Genomic DNA, 19,802 nt, shown 5'->3' on the forward strand with positions numbered 1-19,802 from the left:
TGACTGTGCCAGATGAAAAGTTGCTGTTCAGGGTTAATGTATCCTTGTGAAGAAAATGGATACTGTGGAAAATGAGAATATATGGAGCGATTCTGCCTTTTTGAAATCTTCATATGTTCTGCCTCAGGAGGGGAGGCAGGACTGTGCAGGATAACAGGGTTATCTGCGGTGCTGGGCTTCTCTTCGAGTCCTGCGTTAATAGGTATCGCCTACTGTTTCTATATAACAGTACATACAATTATGTATGCTTTTACTGGGTGAACGAGAGAGAAGAGGTGAGGAAAATGAAATGTAAACAGCATTTTCTGTAGCATGTTGGGTTGTAAAATACAATCAATAAGGATGAGTTTGTTCCACTGCCCCATCCCATGACAAGCTGCTCTCCTACAAACTGGGCCTGAGATAAGTCAGAGCAGAGATCAGCTTTCACAGCATGATGAAAGCCCCCGTCGCTGCTCTCCCTGCCCCAGGAGCAAGGGGCTGGGAGACCAGGCGCTTCCTAAGGACAGTCCTGAGATTGTCCCCAAGTGCAGAGAATTGGCTGTCGCAGAGAAGAGCCTTGCGGGGGTAAGGCAGTTGGCAGAGTTGTTTGTATTGTCATTGACACTGGGATCATTTGCTCTCAACCAGCACGTGGGACTCTATTGTGTTCCCAAAGGACTCTGGTTGTGCAGCCCCGCATCGGATTTGGGGTGAGAGCACCCCATGTCTTGGCTGTGCCAGACAGTAAGGTGTCTCCATCTTCGCTGCTTGGGCACATCTGGGCCTTAGTCAAGTCAGGATAAGCGTTCCCACAGTGAATACGGTGCATCCTGTGTGTTTGCTGCAGGTGCAACCCCCTGGTCAACCTGAACTACGCTGTCCTGCTCTATAACCAGGGTGACAAGAAGGGAGCCCTCTGCCAGTACCAGGAGATGGAGAAGAAGGTCAATGCCGTGAAGGAGAGCAGTACTCTTGACTTTGACCCTGAGGTATGTGCCTAACAGTTGTCAGTGGGAGCTAAGTAGCTGCACTAAGACTGGCAACAAACGAGGAGGAAATTTGACTTTAGAGTCCAATTATTAGGAAGAAATTCTGCTTATGAGATTTTCTGAGTAGAGCAGTCGCCTGCTGAGAGCTGCTTGCTTCATTTCTGCTCTTTGAAGCCCAGTTCTTCAATCAATACACAGCAAGACAAGATTCCCTCTTAATTAAGGGAATGAATTAGCGGGGATGTTTCCCTCGAGCACCAAGGCAGTAGCCAGCTCAGCACAGCTCTCTTTTTTTTTTGTGTTGTTGTTGACTTTATTGTTGTCTGAAGCACTCCTGTTTACAAGGATCTCCTCTTTCTGTTGCTTGAGAAGATGGTGGAGGTTGCCCAGAAGATGGGAGCTGCCCTGCAGGTGGGGGAGAGCCTGGTCTGGACTAAGCCTTCTAAAGAGTCTAAATCCAAGCAGCGAGCTGCTCCGTCAGGGAAATCCTCCAGCACTCAGCAACCTTTGGGCTCTAACCAGGCCCTGGGTCAAGCCATGTCCTCAGCTGCGGGGTACGGGAAAACCATGCAGCTTCCCCCAGGTACTTCACTTTTCCTTCTCTTTAAAGTAGGACTGTGGGAGGGGAGAAGAGAAATCTCTCTTTGAATACAGAGCTACAGCACGTGTTTAGGAAGGTATCGACTTGCTTACGCAGTAGTGATGTCAACATTTGGTGATAGCTTTCCCAGTTTTCTGAGTTAAGGAAGTGTGGAAGGAAGATGCTCTCTGCGGTGCATTACACTGTCCTGCTTTTGCAGGGGAGTGGAGTGTCAGTAAAGTTTCCTTTCCTATCTGAGCCATCATGGGCAAGACTCCATGAGCCTGGGATTGAGATCTTGCTCTGGGAAGGAGGTGCTTTCAGAAACCGGACCTCTTGTCTTCCTTTGGGAAGAGCTGACGTGCACATACAGAGGGAGATGGGCTGCTGGAGAGAAAGGACAATTTTCTGAAGTGCTTTATATTTTCTGTTACAAAAATAAACTGCAGCTGGACTGCCTTGAAGCTGTCCAGCCAGGTCCCTCCCTTGCAGATGTTGCTGAATTACCTTTCAGTGCAGGCCACTGGACTGAAGGTTGCTCAGGAGGCAGCATCAGCCTTAGAAGGCTTAGACCTGTACATGCATCTGTACATGCTGCTGTACATGCATCTGTGCATGCTGCTTCTTGCTGGGGCTGGGGAGGAGCATCTCCTGGGCCACCTTTCCTCGCCTGACCTCCTCTCACCCCTTAGCTTCAGAGGAGAAACGTGCTAGAGAAACTGCTCAGCGTGGTGATTTTCTTTCACTCTCGGTCTTGTTTCCTCTGGACTGAGCCGGGCGAGAGGTTTTGTAATCCAGGCCTCTCTCTTTGGCACCCCTAAGGACCTGTTCCATTTCTCATGCGTGGAATAAACTTTCCATGCAGGCCAGACTTAGTCAGGAAAGCTGAAAAATAAAACATACAGGAGTTTGGAAGGACTGAAGATCTGCAGGACTTTTATCATCCATATCAGAGAAGGGAGCTGGTTCATAACATCGGTTGTCAGCCTAAATCTAAGCGTAGAAACAACTTCAGCATGGAAGTATCCTGTTTTGATTTTACTTTCTAAGTAGCTACTTTAACTGGCTGGAAACTCTGAGTTTGCTAAAACTGTGAACTGAAAACGATACTGTGGGTTTGGCTCCAGCTTGAGTATAAAGCAGCTTCAGTGGAACTATTTTCCCTTCCAAAGCATGAGTTAATCCCAAAGTTTGTACTGACTTCTCACAGCAGTCCAGCTGAACGAGATCCTGTACCTCAGTTTCCCTTCAGCAGAACTTTGGGTACTGCAAGGTCTCTGGCTGGATAACTCATAAGAGTTGAGTGCTATTGTTAGAAATAGCAGAAGAAGAAATCCAAGAGTAATTAATAGCTGGGATTGTTCTGCATCTCTGTGCTGCCTGGAAGGGCAGAAGGAATAAAGACGTACAGTAACTATAACCATGTTCTCTCCCCAGGTGCTGGAGCATCAGCTCCACTTGCAAAGTCTCCCTCGCTGCCTCTGGAACCAGAGCCGGGCTCAGAAACAAGCCCCGAGGAGACCTCAGCCCCTGCTGAGGAACAGAGGAAAGAAAAGCGCAAGAGCCGGCAGGTTGCCGACTAGGATGGACTCTGGTCGGGACAGGCAGGTGCAGATCATCTCCAGTGCTGCCTGCTGACTTGAAGCCACTGACCCACAGTGGGGGTCAGTTAGTCTAAATGCAGCTGTTTTCCATTAATAATTTTAGCATGTGGTCTCTACCTTGTCCCAAGGAATCGTTCCAGCAGTCAGAACAGGTTTCTGCGTAGCTACTGTTAGTGTGGCCACAGCTTACTACAGGAGACCAGAGGATGGAGATCCATCTCTCCAGAGGGTTGGTAGTCTTCAGTGTTTGGGTGTAAGTCCTGCAGAAGGGTGCTGGTATGTTTAGAAAAGCTGGCAGTGGGGTCAGCATCCTGCACACCAAAGAGGGTCAAACCCTTCCAGAGGCTGAACTTGGGGAGCAGCTGAGGAAGCCCTGTGCAGGCTGTAGTAAGGTCGGTGGTACGAGGCTGGGAGAAAGGGTGAAGGTAGTGGACCCCACCACGGCAAGTGCAGAGCAGTCAGCCAGGGTTGGGACTGGCACAGCCTGGAGCCGTGGGCTCGTTGCTCCGAGAGCCGGCTTCTTTGGGAGCATTCACCTTCTGATCCCAGGATCACTCTTTGTATTTTTTGAGTCCGACCTACTTTTAAGCATAATCTTCGATGTGGTAGCTAAGAAAGTCACCAAGCTGGCCCACAGGAAGGCAAGCGCTCAGGGGCTGGCTCTTCCAGAAGCAGGCTAACTGTGGCAGCAGCAGATGTCTGCCAAATTCCTCATCATTTGCTGAAAAACGGGATAAACGAGCCTCAGTGAAGGTCTGTGTTCATGTGATTTGGGTTCTTCCTTGAGAATTTGGGTTGCCCAGCATGGGGGGAGAGATTGGTTTGCAGGAATAAAACCCCAAAGAGTAAGCCTTTTCAGAAAAGACGATAAGGTCAGCTTCAATGCTAAATTTAAATTGTTTTCGTATGACAGCAGCCATGGTCTGAATAATTTAGTTGTGTCCTCCTTACAGCTGCATTTTAGGAGAAATCATTTCTGCTAGCTGCAAGGCGTCAGAGCAGCCCATCGGTGAGCAGAGCAAGGAATTTTAATGCCCATGTGATACTAGGGATGCTTTGAAAACGTTTCTATCCTTGAACAGCAAAATCTGAGCCTTCCTTTTCTCTGCTGCTGTCAGTTTGTTGCCTCTGGGATTTATCCCGAGCTTGATACAGGCCCTCAAAACAACTGCTTTTGGGAACTGAAGGCGGGACGGGACCATCATACTTTACATAAAGAAGCAGGAACTGGGTTAAATATAGTTTTTCTTATCCTCCTCTCTGTGTACCCAGAAGTACACAAAGCTCACGTTGCCGTGGGACTTGCCGTCTGAACTTTGCAAGCAGAACGTGTACGCTTCCCCAACACAGCCGAAGCTTCAGGCTCAGCGTATTTGTATTTTAGGGTACCCAGCTTTTTAAAATATATTTCCTGCTTTTAGTTCTGCAGTGTTGCGTTGTGTCGCTCCATAATTAACAAGTCCAACAGAGCAAGGTTAGTAATGGAAACTTCTCTGTAGCAACAACGTAAGAGCAGCATGACCACGGCTCTGGATACATTAACAGCCTTCAGTTGCGCTTTGCGGTTAGCTGCAATTATCCAGAATGACATTAATGCATCTTTAGAGCATAACCAGGAACTAAAGTGCTATCCCACTCTCTGGAGAACACTGAAACAGTAGGAACCCTTTGCTTTCTCCTCTGTTTTGATTGCCAAATCTGCCTGCTTATCTTAAACGTGGCTTTTTTTCCAGCTGTCCTCTGCCGACGGGGTGTGTATTGGTACAGCTGCAGAGCAGCACTCCTGTCAGGTTTCCCTTGCGCTAGGAGGTGAAGAAAATGGAGGCAAATTTAAACAAAGCAGACAAGAAGCAGTGTAAATCAGGTACAGTGCAGCGATTTTATTCACATTAAACTTTTTACACTGAAAGTTACGGCAGCGTAACAGAGTGCCTGTGAAGACGAGGTTACGATTGCAGAGCGAGGGTAGGCAGGGGGTGGGAACTCTTTACCTCGTCCCCAAAACTTTAGTTCGAGACAGGTTTTTTTCCCGATAGCAATTCACTGCTGCAATCTTTTAGTCTTATCACGAAGGCTTTCAAGCCATGGAAGTTCCAAGACAAGGAACAGTGACCAGAACAGTGTGATTACAGGTAGGTGAGCACCAGCATTGCTGATGCAGGAAGGTTTTCCCCCCAGTCTGCCCATGAGCATTTGTTTTGGTTTTATGAGCTGCTTTCCCCTGCCTTCTGCTTGTTGTAAAAAAGAAAAGTGAACACAGACTGCAGCATTATGGAACTCCTTTGCTATGTTCAATAGATGGGAACGGTCCTCGTCGCACCACTCTCCTCAACTTACAGCCCAGCAGAGACAAGAAATGATCAAAGATCTCTCTCCCAGTCCCACCGGTATTACTTTCTTGGCTGTTAGGATGCTTTTATAGGGTAAATGTTACACATTAGTACATAGGGTATACTACATTTGGAGGTACTGTAAAGATATTTAAAATAAATATGTATTTTGGTGAACAGCTTATGCAGACAATTAACCGATTCTCCTTCTGTGAAAAGAAGCAGTATAACCTTGGTACTTTCTGGATTTGAACAGAGCAGAAGGGAGCTCCGTGTCTAAGGAAGCGTTTTTAAACATGTAATTACAGTTGGGCAATAAATAGAACTGCAATTCCTTGTCCCCTCTCTTCCCCCTGGGTGCTGTGATGATGGCATTTGCATACAGTAAATTCATAGTATCTTTATGGAGAGCTTTTTTTTTCTGCTATCTAATGATGAGAATGGGGCCGGACTGGTCTTTCAATTGAAATTAAGCAAGGGATTTTTCAGCAGGACCATACTAAGTCATTTAGGGATTTTGGAAATCACACCTTATGTTCCAAAACCTGTTTCTGGCCTCAGCCATAATTCTGATCTTCTCTTTTTCTTGAAATTTTAAGATGGAAAAGAATAATGAGCTTAATTTCTAGGGAAGTAGAAACCATCTGCTTTAGGACTTTTTTTTTTTTTCCCCTTTTTAGAAAAATGTATATCATTAACCAGGTTAAATCACGCAGCTTACAAGGCAGACTGCCGCTTGACTTCCTCACAGGAAAGAAACTGGGAGACACTCAATTAGCAAGACCTTGTTTCAGCCACAAGAAATGATCTGTCCATCCAGCAACCTGTATTCAGCCCAGACAACTCTGGTTTTGAGGTCCCTGAGACAACTGGATGCTGATTTATGCTATGGGCAGTGTTAAGTGTCTACTCGCCTCGCTCCTGTATGCCATCCTACCCAGGCAATACTGAACAAGGTGAACCTTGGGTCCTACTCACCATCCTGTTCTTGCCTAAAATGTGAAAAATTTAGACTTCCCCTTTGGGAAGTGGGTTGCAGTTGGCAAAGCCTCTTCTACAGGGACAGACAAGCCTCAGTGCTGAGTGAAGAAGAACAAACTTGACTAAAATAATAAGCTCCACACATAAATGCCCTACAAAAAAGCACGTTTTAACAAGTAGTTCATCTGCCAAGACTGTTTTATATCATAGAAAACACAGTTCTGCTACAGGGAAAGCTTTACCACTTTCTCAAACCAAACTGCACAAAAATCAGTGTGTTTTTTAATGAAAGATACAGGCGAGATTTGAACCCAGTTTGACCCAGGCTGCACTAAGGAGCAGCTTTCCTGAGAAATTCCTAGGGGATGTTTTTGGGGTATCTTTTTTAGGTTTCCCCCCTCCTTGCGTTTTAATGAGCTCATTCCCCCTTAGCTGCCAGCATTTGTATTCTTCAGCTGCTCCGAGCTCTTCTCAGCAAAGGCTGATACCAGGCTGGGATTTCAAAGCGACAGCGAAGCCGTTTGGAACAGACGCCTTCCCGAGCTGCCGGCACAGAAGGTAATGGCCACGTGTGCTATTTCCAACCCGCGTTTGTTTCCTTTGCTGAGAGAACATCCTCCCACTAGAGTCTGGATCAATAACTCCCTGAGAATTCAGCCTGGTCGGCGCTTAGGATCCACCTGAGATATTACACAAGAAACTGCTCCATCTGTTACGGAAGAGAACTTCATCTGACATCTCTGTACAGACAGGAGAACAATTGTTCAGGCTCAAAGATAAAAGTTTTAGTGAAGAGTTTAATCAGAGTCAGTGTTGCTGGAGCAGAAAGCAGACAGGAGTGAGGGCTGAGAGCCGGCCAAGGGATACACTATGCAAAACAGCTGGTTGCAAATAGGTTTCCTCTGCCCCTTATCACTTAAACTTTAAAAAACAAAGAGCAAAGACAACCTTTAATATTGTCATTTCTCTCTCTAGTGACCTCATTAGTGCTTGAAGAAAAAACACGAGACAGGCTTTGATTTGGCATCTGTTCTAGCTGGTTTTAACTAGTGAGTCTATAGATGGATTTTTTTTTTAAAACATTAAACTACCACTTTGGTGTGATCACAAGTTTCAAACTTAACTGTATGCTTTTACCAAAACATTAATTGCACTAGAGTAGTTAATATGGCTTGAAACAAACTTTCATGTTCAAATACTGATTTAATGGAGGACACAAGAACAATCCAACTAAAGCCATAAAAATGTCAATTCAATATTTTCCTCCAGTTTTCTACCGTTCTTCCAAACGTACTCCAAAACTTGATGAGTTTCCTTTCACCAGAAATAGCAATGCTGCACACTGTGTGACAGAAGCGCTTGACGGAACGGCTTCAGGACAGATTGCTCCAAGCACGTGCATCAGCAGCCAGTGCCAAATCTCGGCGCCGAGGGAGTTTAGCTGCTCGCTCGATGACAGCAGTATCAGCTTTCACCTACGCTGCAAGCTCCAACAAAGAGCCCAACAGCACAGAGGCATAAACAACTTTTAGGGTAACTGGAAAGAATTATGGTCCCTTGTACCATTCTCGCAAAAACGGTCCCAGTATTCATTTTAACTTTTTTTTTTTCCTCAGGACACGACTGGAAGGGTCACCCTGTGGCACGTCATTCCTGATAATTCAGTATATGATTACAGAATAAGAAAAAAAAAAAAAGCCAACCGCAAGTAGCATCAGTGGGTTTCACAGTTTAAAAATCTACTTTTTATTTCTGTTACTGTCCCTGGGAGGTGTGCTACAGAGACAGCTACGAAAAGCGACCTCTACCTTCAGCTAACTAGGCTTAAACTAAACTTGGGCAGAAGGTAACTGATGGCCGATCCATACACATTTCTGTCAGGTTTTGGAAATGGATCTAGCGCTGTGCTGCTGGCCAAACTTTGGATTCCAGTAGCTGAGAAGTGGTGTCGGGCTCTAAAGCAACAACTGACAAGGGTCAAAACAGCTGATGAAGTCCTTGCTAGAGGCAATGCGTAAAGGCTAAGAAGGAAAATTTCAGCACCATTTTTGTAAAAAGGAAGTCATGAGAAAAGAGCAAACTTAACCGGATCTCACATGCTACAAGAGGAGATAACCAAGGAACACAGAAGTAAAGAAAATCAAGTAATTCCTTAGCAATGCTACGAAACGCCCCTAGAGAGAAAAAATACTAAAAAGCCTTTAAACTGGAAAGAGTTGGATTTGGGCTGGGCTCTTCTGTGACCAGGCAGCTATCGCACATCAGCATGGGCACGGCAGAGAAGGAATGCATCCTTTCAGCATGTCGGCCTCCCTTGATTCACACATCTTAAATAACCCCCTGCTTGGCCTTAAGCGAGCAACACACAGAGGAAAGGTAGGAAGCGTTGCTCGTTTTTGATCAAGGGTAAGAGAACCAAAACAATGTGGCTGCACTGGCTACAGGCACACAGAAGTGAAAATGTCCACGTGCACAAGTTTTTATCACGTGGAGAGCTGCTAGCTTACTGTCACAACGATGAGCTCGTCTATTGCATCTTCAGCAAAATGTGTGCAAATAAACATTTCCAGTGGAAACTCTTCTGTTCGGGAGTGCGAGGGTAGCTGAGGTTTGAGTCATCCGTCACTCTGGATTTCAAGGTATGACTGAGGCACGAGAACAAACAGCATTTGTAGAGACAGAGAGGATCAGGGGAAAGCAGAGATGATTTCAAGCCTGGTTTTGAAGCTTTGGTACTTTTGCAACTGTTTTGTTTCTTTGTGGTGAACAGAGATCTGGATTTTTAGAATCCATTAGATAAATTTGTTTAAAAATCTCTCCCCTACCAAGGACTTTTGTGTTTTACAAAAAACCCAAACCAACCAACCAAAGCCCAAAACTAGAAATTTCACTAAGTCTTTTTTCTCCCTATACAGACCAAAAAAAACCCCCACTTGCGATTCCCATTTCTGTTGTTCAGCAAGGTCTGCTACAGACAAATCAGCTTTGCTTTGTTGTCGCTGCTGTAGCTGTGCAGAGGTGCGAGACACCCTACATGTGCAGGAAAAGGATTTCAAGAGACTCTGCAACCCTTATTGTAATTAACTTTGGAAGGCAGAGGGAAGTTAAGCGCATTGTGTTCACAGCATGTGAAACACGAAGTGAAGACGGGCTGCTGGGTCCCACCATTCAATTCAGTTTGATTATCATATAGATGGTTTCAAAACTTAATCAGGAACACCAACGGCACGTCTGATTAGCAGGTCACGCTTAAGAATCATCCTTGGTAAGTGAATTTGGGGACCAGGCGAGCTCTACATGCCTGATCAAAGCAGAAATAAAGATAGAGCAGCAGTCTAGCCATCGTGAGCTACTGTCGTTTGAGAAGTGACTCGCAGTGCCAGGCCTTCACAGCACACCGACAACGGGCCAAAGAAGAAATACCACCTGGTGAGAAAGAACAGGAACAGCGGAAGGAGGAGTTACTAATAACAGAGTTTAGTTTTTAGGCCCAGATGAATTCTAAGCAATAAACTCCTTTTTCATACTTGTTTACAGCAGTTATTTATTCAAAGGAGTTTTGAAAAAAGAAAAAAAAAAGAGAGAGAATTTAGGCCTGTAACACTCTTCTTAAATCCAAGCGTAACTTACCCTTGGACAAGTTCTGTTAGTGCACTTCCATGATTTTAAATGGCCATACGGCAATGCCCGTCCAATCAGCCTCGCATCCCTGCAAATGCTTTTGGAAGAGAGGAGTGAAATACAGCAGCAGGACTGTTGCTGGTGACAGCTTGTGTGTATTTAGTTTTGTTTTGTTTCCAACTCCAGAATCCACACAGCTTGGCCCAGCATCAGGAAAGTGGGACCTAGCGTAAGCAAAGGATTAGTTCTTCAGCTGGCAGGATGCGTGGCCTTTGGTGGTCCTCGGGGTGCTGTGCCAGAAGGCTACGATCAAAGGTTGCAAAATAACCTTGCTAACGGCCTCAGACCTTTTAAATGGACGAAAGGAGAATTTCTTTATTTATTTTTTCTGTAGGAAGACTAAACCAGAACTCCAAGTCCCATGCTACAATTTATCAATAATAATAATAAAAATCTGGATAGAAATACTTCCAGTCTTTAGTAGATCCCGCACCGAGATAAATGCCAAGACTCAACAGAAGATCAGGATGGGATAAGCTGCAGACAAACATGGCACTGACTGTATTTCTCCTCCGCTACAACACAGAAGGCTTTACTCAGAGGGAAAGCAGAAGTTAAATGTACATTGACAGACAGCATTGTGTGCTAAGTCAGTACAAGTTACAACAGCTGTCAATTTTTATCCTTACAGAGCATTCACGATGGCATTTTCCAACAGGAAAATAGCACTGATGGCAATATGACAGTGTTACCAAAACAGATCACTCTGGCCTAAGTGATAGGGACCCTCCTCCTCTCCATTCAAAGACTGACCTAAAGCGACCTCCTACAAGTTCTGGTACAGCCCAGGCTTGCATAGACGTGCTGATTGCACTTAATCCAGTTATACTGAAAAAAATGCATATGATAGCTATGCAAATACACTTGAAGTTCCCAGAAGTGGACAGACAAAACCACGCTGGAAAGAGACCAAGAAATATGCAATCCATAGTGTGCTACTATGAAGAGGAAAAAATTTAAGTATTTAACAAGGACAGGTGGTTCTACTTTTTTAATTTCAAAGGCTGTCCAGAGCAAAGAAACTATCAGTGACCTAGTGAATGAAAAATAAAAAACCAAACACCAAAATCAAACCCTAAAAAACCCCTCCTCGCTTCCATCTTACCTGGAATACACTGTCACAGCTTTTGAGCCTCCAGAAGGACCTTCCCTAATATATTAACCCTTCTGAATGGAAGGCAGGGAAACTGAAGAAAATTGAACAACCATTTGCAAACAAAAAAATTAGTCTCCAGCACTCAGTAGCTTTTCTGTAAAACACCAGCTAGAAGCACCCACTGTCAGCAAAGAACATCAGCCGTGAGCCCCCCTGGCTGGAACTCTTGGCATTTAGTGTACAGCAAACACAGGTAATGTTTTGTGGTTTACCTGGCAAGAAGATAAAGCTGTCTCCCCAAATATAAACCCTGATTATCTTCACTTCTAATTGCCCAAAAACTGAGGATGGGCTACTAGGGCTCAGTTGAATACCTTTAGTCACAGTGACAACAGATACCCAAAATAATCTATGCAGCCTTGAGTCAGGTTTTCTCTGCACATTTAAGGAGTAGGTACAGCGTGCATCACATTTTGGGACTCTGGCTCCCTCCAGTGCTGGGGGCATGGAGGCTGAGAGGTAATTTCATCAATAAAAGATTTCATCATCACACCAAGCAAGCGGAAGGTTTGCTCTTGCCACGTAGCAATGTGCTGTGAGCAGATAATGCAAGAGCCTTTTATTTTTAATTTATCGGAGGGAAGACAGGGCTGAGCACTGCTGTGCTCTCCCTGGGATCCACACGCAGGAAATTCTGGCTGCCGCACTTTCCAGCGCTGACAGACAAGATCCGTTCAGAGTTACAAACAGCAAACCTATGCCAAACAGGGATTTTGATATTTGTTTCCCTCCCCGCATGCTTAAGACAAAGCAAAACCAATTTTCACATTAAATACTAAAACATCTGCACCGAAATGTGAAGCGTTCGAGCCACTGCCAAGTGACTGGAATGTATCTGACAGTTTATACCTGGAATTATTCTTTGGCTCTTTTTCAGTTATATCCAGAAAACACACCACACCCTGATTCTGTTCCTATACCATCACTGGCTGAAATCCTAAGGAGAACACCATGGTTCCTCAGACACCATACAGTGTTGGAGAAAAAGGAGGGTCTTCGTCTTCTATTGAGGATATACTTCTGAGTATAGCAGTCCTTCAGCTGAAATAGCATCCCCAAGGCCCACGGTCCGGACAGGATCTTTACACACCAAAACAGGAGTGAAATGGAATGAGATGCCTTCTCTGTGCCAATGCACCACTGGCTCATCCGGGTTTAAAGAGATTTGGGAAGGTGCCTCGATCTGGGAGGTCACAAACTCCAAAGGAGCTTTAAGAAAGACTTTGCCAGTGTCAATGGTGTCAGTCGCGCAGGCCTGAGTTCCTGCTGCTCTGGCTCCGGCAGCCACGGCAGCAACCTGGTTGCCCCAGTACCCGTCCACTGTGACGAGGATGTGGTAGGCCAGCGTGTGGAAGTGGATCCGTGTGAGATCGGAGGCCCGTGCCGCTGTCTTTCCATGCTCCTTCAAGATCCAGAAGAGAATGTCGCTGACTACACCTACATCGGGAACTCCGCTCCAGGAAGCAAGGGAGGCGTGGGGACCAGAGGCAGACTGCGTGAGGAACAGCAGCTCCTGTTCGTTGAGCCCAATGGAGTTCACCAGGGGAAAGACCTGCTAACAGAAACACAGGAACAACAGTTTTTCCTTCAGAGACAGAATCAGACTTTGGTCTTCCTCATTCAGGATATTGTTTTCACAATACTGTGTCACTGGCTCTATCACCAGCGTGCTCAGCAGAAGAGAGCACCCAGTTTCCTGGAGACATGCAGACAGAAGTCACCGCACAAGCTTCCCTAGTTCAACAAGTTTGCAAGAATTACTTAGCCAAGAAAACATTTCACAACAAGGGTGTATGCTCATTTTGCGTAGTTAATTTTCTAGACACAAACTCTGATGTTAAAAAGTAACAAAACATCAAATCCACATGAAACTCTCATAACACTGAGATTAGAGCTGTGTCAAGCTAAACAAGGAACCATTCAGATCTGCAGGAAAGAAATTCTACAAAGAAATAGAGTTTTTCTTAAATTATAAACTCAGCTCAAATTCAGATCCTGTTTTTTATAGCAATCCGCAAGCCTGCTAAATTCAAACCAGCCAAAGGTACTTGTGTCTGTGGAGTTGTGAGTATTCTCCTGGGTCACCTTCACCCCCTGACTGCAAAAAATCTTTGCATCAGAGAACAGAGCCCAGCTGTGTTGCATGGTGTTTTTACTGAATACACTTGCAGAATAAACTCAGATCTGCAAAAAATCCTTATTCCTCGCTGAAAACGGTCTGATGATCAACCGAGAGCATTGTAAGACACCTCCAAAATGAAACTTCCCAGAGAGACCGATCTAAATTGAATACTCTCTCTGAGCTAAAGAAAACAGATCTGTCTTCTGCTAAGCCACAAGTCGTTACAGTTCTCCTTCGCTGCACAGAGGAGACTCTGGTAAGCTCAGGAGAGAAAACAGAAGCATTCAGAATGCAATAGCAGACATTAAACCCAAGTTCTCAATTTTACCTCTAAATGGATAGCCCTAATTTTAAAGTTTTCATTTCTATATTCATCTACCAGTCTGCGCATTGTGATACTTAAGGAAAGGAACCTGATGAAAAGAGCATGCCCTTTCATTTTCGTTACCTGATGCATAATGTTGCTCATAAAATCTTGATCAGTCATACTGGCCAGCTCCAGGTGTATGGGAATGTCCGTGGGGATATCGGAGATGGAAGCCACAGCCTACAGGGGTACAGGAAAAGGAAAAAAAAAAACCAACACCCTAAGACATATATTCATTACAAAACAAAAGGAACAAAGGGTTTTTAACTCAGAGATACACAGTTTAATCTTCTCATGTATGGATATAAACACGGTATCTCACAAGTGCCAGAATGTACTGCTAAGAGGAAGAAGTAAAAACAACTTCTAGTTTTCAGAATCCCAGAGCAGGAAAACCATATCTAACCCTAATCTGCACCCAACACAGGACTTTTCTAATGGACTAATTCAGAAACCTCGCCAGTGTGAAGCAGCTGTAGAACAGCTGATCCTAGAACAGAGAAAAGGGGCAGGGGGAAGGCTAGTGTATTGCCTCAGGAGAGGCACTCGGCTGTGAGACAGGCAATGATCTGTAAATAAAAAGAAAACTTGGTGTAGCTCTCTTGGACTCAGATGAGAAGGCTGCCTCTTGGATTATCTAGCACAGATGCTGCTTAAAAAATGGAAATCTTGATTATAACCCTGATCATCTTGGCATCTGGGATAGAGAAAGAGTAATTTAGCCACTAGATAAGCTCCAGTAACTACGTCACCGTACTCCAGCCAGACAACCAGACCATACCGTTTTTTCTCCTAGACAACCCACTGAATCCAAGAAACATTAGTGTTACGTGATTAGATTTTTGCCATTCCTACAATTCACGTTCTTCTTTTAGCATGCAATACTGAAAAGATTTGTGGGAGATCTGAAGACAGAGCCTAATTACAAGTTCAAGCCTGGGAAACCAGAAGTTTGCCACGAAGCATGTGTTGAATGGAAGTTAAGGTGGTATTCAAGTCTCTTACCTCCATAAGTCGTCTCTGCCGCATCTCCTTGCTCTGGCCTTCCATCATGTGAAGTCCAGAAAGTACCACGAGATCTGGCTGAAACTCATCCAAGCTGGAAACAAACACTTCCAGCGTATTTAAGGCACCATTTGATAGGTCATGGGAGAAGATGAAGCGGTTGGCATTGGGTGCTCTCACTTGTCCCCACTCTTCACCTAGGGTGAAACAAAGAGAAGCACGTTAACTCAGAAGCAAATCCAGCCACATATCTGGAGATTGTTTTGGGATATTCTGCTGGAACCTGAAGGCAGGTTTTCACAGTGTCCGAGTCCAATTAACAGCTACTGCCAGCCATAAAAGTAGTCTTGCTCTTTTTCTCATTCATTCTTTTCATTCACTCCCTCTGCCTTATTTAGATAGTTGTCTGATCAGTAGGAAAATTCAATACTTGTTTGGTTTTGCAAGCTTTGTGATGTTTTAATCAGTTGTATTAGTTTAGCGTGCAATTAGGCGAGTGTCACAGCCAGCTCAAGGCAAACATTTGGAGTGTGCAGGATGTACAGAGAGGGGAGACCTTCCCCTTCTGGCAACAACCACCTGTTAGCCAGACTCAAGCTGGACTGTGAAGGTACACCCTGAAAATTCTCATGGCTCTTACTGTTCCCCATTGTGCAGCTCCCAGAAACGATCTGCAGAATAGCGTTGCATCAGTGCTGTGCGTGTAAATGATTTTATTCTTGGATAAGATCACAAATTAAGTGGGGCCCATCTCCGGGACACTGAGCCATGAGAAAACAGGGTAATGACAGCGAGCCTAGGGAGGATACAAATTACACAAGTCACAGTCCAACGGGCCAGCCCTCTGCCAGCTCTCCCCATCTCTACCTGCACCTCTGTTCAGGCAGCAGGCCGTTCCTTGGGCCAGTTACAATAACTGAACAGAACGAAATGCCAGGCAATAAACAAACACAAGTCACAAAGGGCAGCTTGATCAGAAAGCACCTGAGACACAAGCATTTTGGGGGTTATTACAGGTAGAATCACCACCTTAGAACCAGCCTGCCTACTTTTTCACCCAGCTCTCCCAGACTGTTACAGTTTGGAGAATATGACCAGCGTTTTTGGAAAAGCCACTAAACCAGCATCAACAGCCATCAGCACTGCCTCCTCTTAAGAAAAGGCTTACGGCAAAGCTCTGTCTAGGGCAAAGATCCGCAGCTTTGCATCAAGAGGGCAGTTCTCACCTGAGAACAAAGATGCTGAGAAAAGGAGACATCATGGACTAACGTATCATGTAATCAGGCTGCTTCTAGGAGCAAGAAGAATTAAGATTTACTTAAGAGATTAATGTAATTTTACAAGTGCTACTGTGGAACAGCACTTGTTGGTTATAGTAACCTTGTTTCAGCCAGAAGTTCACCAGAGTTCATGCTTTGGGTGCTGCTACACATTAGTTTTGCTGCTGAAAGTGCTTAATTAGGTGGTTCTTTGCCTCCCTCTTTGCCAAATACTCCCTCTTCTGTCACACCAATGTAACTCTTTCTGAACATTTTGAGACAGGACCAGTGGAAGCATTCAGGTTGAGAACAGCAAGAAAATACATGCAGATTTGGTTTAGCCATTACATTAGGGTTACCCTGAATTTCATCCGCGTGCGGTTAAATGGTACCTTTCTGTTTTCAGATAACGTTATCAGACTATTTTCGTGTTCATTCAGCTTTAGAATTATACCCAGCATGTCTGCTTAGGCTGTGCATCACAACAAAATGGAAAGTCCACTTGGTTTCTATAGGTCATAGCGTACAAGCATACAGAACCAAAGGGGTGGCATGACATCAGCATAAGTCAATATTTACAGTAATTGTATTACAAAGGAAAAAAGTTTCAAAAGACTTTCAGATGTCTGTTCACCTACCACAGCTCCCTGAAGCACTGGGAATTACCGGATTAGTCCAGTGACACCTGCCAGTACTGATGACTTACACAGTCCTTTTGGAATTAACCAATGCAAAAAAAACCCCAACTTTAAAACCAGGACTATCTTAGTAATGTTCAGGGTTCCCAAGGTACCTGCTTGATACTCCAAGATAAGATGGAATTCATCTCTTTCCTGCATGGATTCAGGTGGCACAACCACATTGTCATCAAGTAGTTCATGTAGTTTAGGACCAACTGGGCCACAAAGGAGGATCTAGAAAACAAGAAAAAACAATCAAGGTTTCCCTGGCACGTCCCTTGCCAGTATTTCAGTGCATTTAAGCAGCTATCTTATTTTGTATAAAGCGATTCTGTATATGTATTGGTCCCAAATCTGCTCATTTCTTCCTAGCAGTAGCTGATACATAAGATAACCTCGTACAGGAAACTGTATTCCTTTCAGGGTTTGGGCAGGCACTGTACAGAAACCTTCACTTAAGCCATCACAGGATTAGAACCAAACTACATTCATTCTTACAACCTCACTGAAGGATGGAGGATCTTACGCCAATCCGTTTCAAACAATGTGGCCTTCACACAGCCACCTGAAAAGAGGAACCAACCTTTACTAAATGAAACGAGAGCAAAAATTAAGAGGATCAGGATGACATAGGGATCCATATTTATTAGAGAGAGAATTAAGACAGAAGCAAATAAGTCTAAGGGAGCAATAAACTGGAAGCCATTACCTAGACAATAGATTTTTTAAAAATACAACAATTAAATTAAAAAAATAATAATCAGCTATGCTTGTCAATTTGTAAGGCCAACCATATGTTCCACCAAAAACTAAGAAATAACTGGAAGATCCCCCAAAGGTAGTTTGAGCCTCATTAAAGAAAAGCAAATAGCATGAAACTTCTGGAACACATACCTTCAGGTCTGGATTTGTTGCAAGCTTCTGACCAATGAGAGCAGCATTTCCTCCTACGTAAAGCTGTAAAACAAATGGAGGCAGGTATGGGCATTCCCTCGCTTTGACAGCTTCGTCCTCAGTACAGGCCAGAGATTTTAGCTTTTTAGAAAAGGGTTTAGCATTAAAGAAGTTAGTAAAGCTTACTGGGGCCAAAGGCAAAACAGTTTTACAATTCTCTACGAGACCAACAAGTTGAGTGTTCGCTGACTTTTTCTTTATCATCTGCCATCAGTTAACTCACAACCCTGCATGAATCAGTTCATTCCTAACGTAAAGAGCCCCGAGCTCTGTGCAACTTTTCTGTGGCAGTTGGTAACTTGCGTTTATTAGCAAGGCTGACAAGCAAGCATTTAAAAACTGTAACAATACTTTCTCCACTTTGAAATCCAGGTTAAAGCTGCTACCTGTGCCCACACGAAGTGAGTGGAACTGTAAAAGTTTCCTCGGGTAAGAAAGGTCAAACTTTCAAGTAAGCAAGCCAACTCTGATGAGAGCTTTGAAACCAAAGAATATAGATTGTCATGAGGATCACGGGCACTCAAGAGGTGACAGAAAACAGGCTGTAGAAGGATACAGCTAATGATCAGGTGATTCCAGAAAGCCAACGTAGCAAAAGCGGTGAGAAGCAAATCAACACAGGAGAGTCTTGACCAATGGAAAACATTTAGAGCTCTTCTTCAATTTTCAAAAGCAGCTGGCGAACCGCATAGAAGGCAGCATTAAGCAGTTTGTAGAAATTAGCTAACTGCCAAGCAAAGTATCAAGTTAGGTTCAGAAGACCCAGTATAAATTAGAACAACAAAACTTTGCTTTTGGAAAGGGAGTCTTCAGAAAAATTATTTCTTTTCATCACCCCTCCTTCTAGAGAGAATTTAAATCCTGTGTTAAATAGCTGAAGCTGATTGGAACATTTACAACTCCTAATGCTTGGATCTACTTCCTCCCTTCCTGCCTCATTACAAGACGTTAGAACTTTTTACAGCATCAGCCCCATCTGGCTCTCATATCACAGTATTCTTACAGAGGCATCTTGGACTGACATTTCAGTTCTGGGAATCAAGGGAGAGACCGTTTGAAACCCTACTATTTGCAGCAGGTGCTGAGTTATGTGGAAAGTCATTAACACACTCAAGCTATGGCATGGGTTTCTTTCCTAAACAATCTGCACTCTCACTAGACAGAGGACGAAAGTCACCAACAATGCAGAAAATAAGAAACATGCTTCTCAACACTTATCTTCAGGTGGTAGACCTACCTGTGCACCAGGGTACTCAGAGGCTGTCCGTGCAATGTGATGGAAAGACTCGGCGTCACTGAAGAAGCGCTCAGCCGCTGCCCCTTTTTCCATGAAGTGAGCAAATGCTTCTTTCAGGTCCTGTCTGGAGTTCAAGACTGCGTGATTTTTTCCATCCCCAGGTTCAAGACCGAGAGCCTCTAACAACTTCACACCGGAAAGAACCACGTCTACGCAGGCATTGACCCTGGAAGAGAGAAGGAAAATGCTTACTGGGAAAACCACACGTACCTTAGGGTGCTTCTGAGACAATACAGTGAGATCACTTCCCAGCCAGTGATGTTTGCTGGTCGCAGCCCTCATGCTAAGAGGGAAAACAACGAACCAAATGAAAAAAAAAACCAAAAACCAAAACAACCACAAAGGCATATTAATTTCCCAAAACTCTATACTAAAGCGTTCTGCTTTTGACAGGCTTTTATAGTGCTCCAGCGCTGCAGAGGAGAGAGGGATTTCTAACATTCTGCTGAATTAAAACAATAAAGAGTAAGCTGCAGGGTGGTACTTCATGTGCTGCCTTAGGCTTACTCAAAAAGGGATAGGCACAATAAGAATAAAATTTTAAATTCTTAATTCTTAAAATAAGGTTGTTTTTTTTTTTTAAATATGTATTTCTAGTTTAAAAAGTACATGCAATCCAGAACTGTTAAAACCAAACTGAAATTATTTAAGTCTACTAGACCACCCTCCTGAGTTTCAACTACTGCTAACAATAACCAAAACTACACACACAAACACCCCATACATAGTCTGGTTCTGTTTATAAGAAGTCAAGAGAGCAATTTGTCAGTTGAAATATTTGAAAACTGCAATCTCAAAAGGACCATCCCAAATTT

General features: G+C 44.2%; 2 protein-coding genes across 2 annotated transcripts in view; one reads left to right on the forward strand and one right to left on the reverse strand.

The window, feature by feature from the left end:
• Positions 1-3,134, forward strand: part of BBS4 (Bardet-Biedl syndrome 4) — a gene marked incomplete at its 3' end in the record, with an annotated part of 40,859 nt that extends 37,725 nt beyond the window's left edge. Inside the window, exons 14-16 of the mRNA XM_082489061.1 lie at positions 830-971; positions 1,344-1,554; positions 2,989-3,134. Coding sequence (XP_082345187.1) covers positions 830-971; positions 1,344-1,554; positions 2,989-3,134 — 499 coding nt within the window. The remainder of the gene's footprint in view (positions 1-829; positions 972-1,343; positions 1,555-2,988) is intronic.
• An 8,682-nt stretch (positions 3,135-11,816) lies between these two features.
• Positions 11,817-19,073, reverse strand: ADPGK (ADP dependent glucokinase). Its single transcript, XM_082488614.1, has 6 exons — positions 18,928-19,073; positions 17,631-17,693; positions 16,850-16,970; positions 14,798-14,994; positions 13,874-13,972; positions 11,817-12,858 (listed from the first exon to the last, which is right to left on the reverse strand). Exons 1-6 carry the CDS (start codon positions 19,018-19,020, stop codon positions 12,307-12,309), a joined length of 1,125 nt encoding a protein of 374 aa, XP_082344740.1. The 5' UTR covers positions 19,021-19,073; the 3' UTR covers positions 11,817-12,306.
• Between the last annotated feature and the right edge of the window lie 729 nt (positions 19,074-19,802).

Source organism: Vanellus vanellus, assembly GCF_965231255.1.
Source record: "Vanellus vanellus genome assembly, chromosome: 11".
In the NCBI taxonomy this organism is placed as follows: Eukaryota; Metazoa; Chordata; class Aves; order Charadriiformes; family Charadriidae; genus Vanellus; species Vanellus vanellus.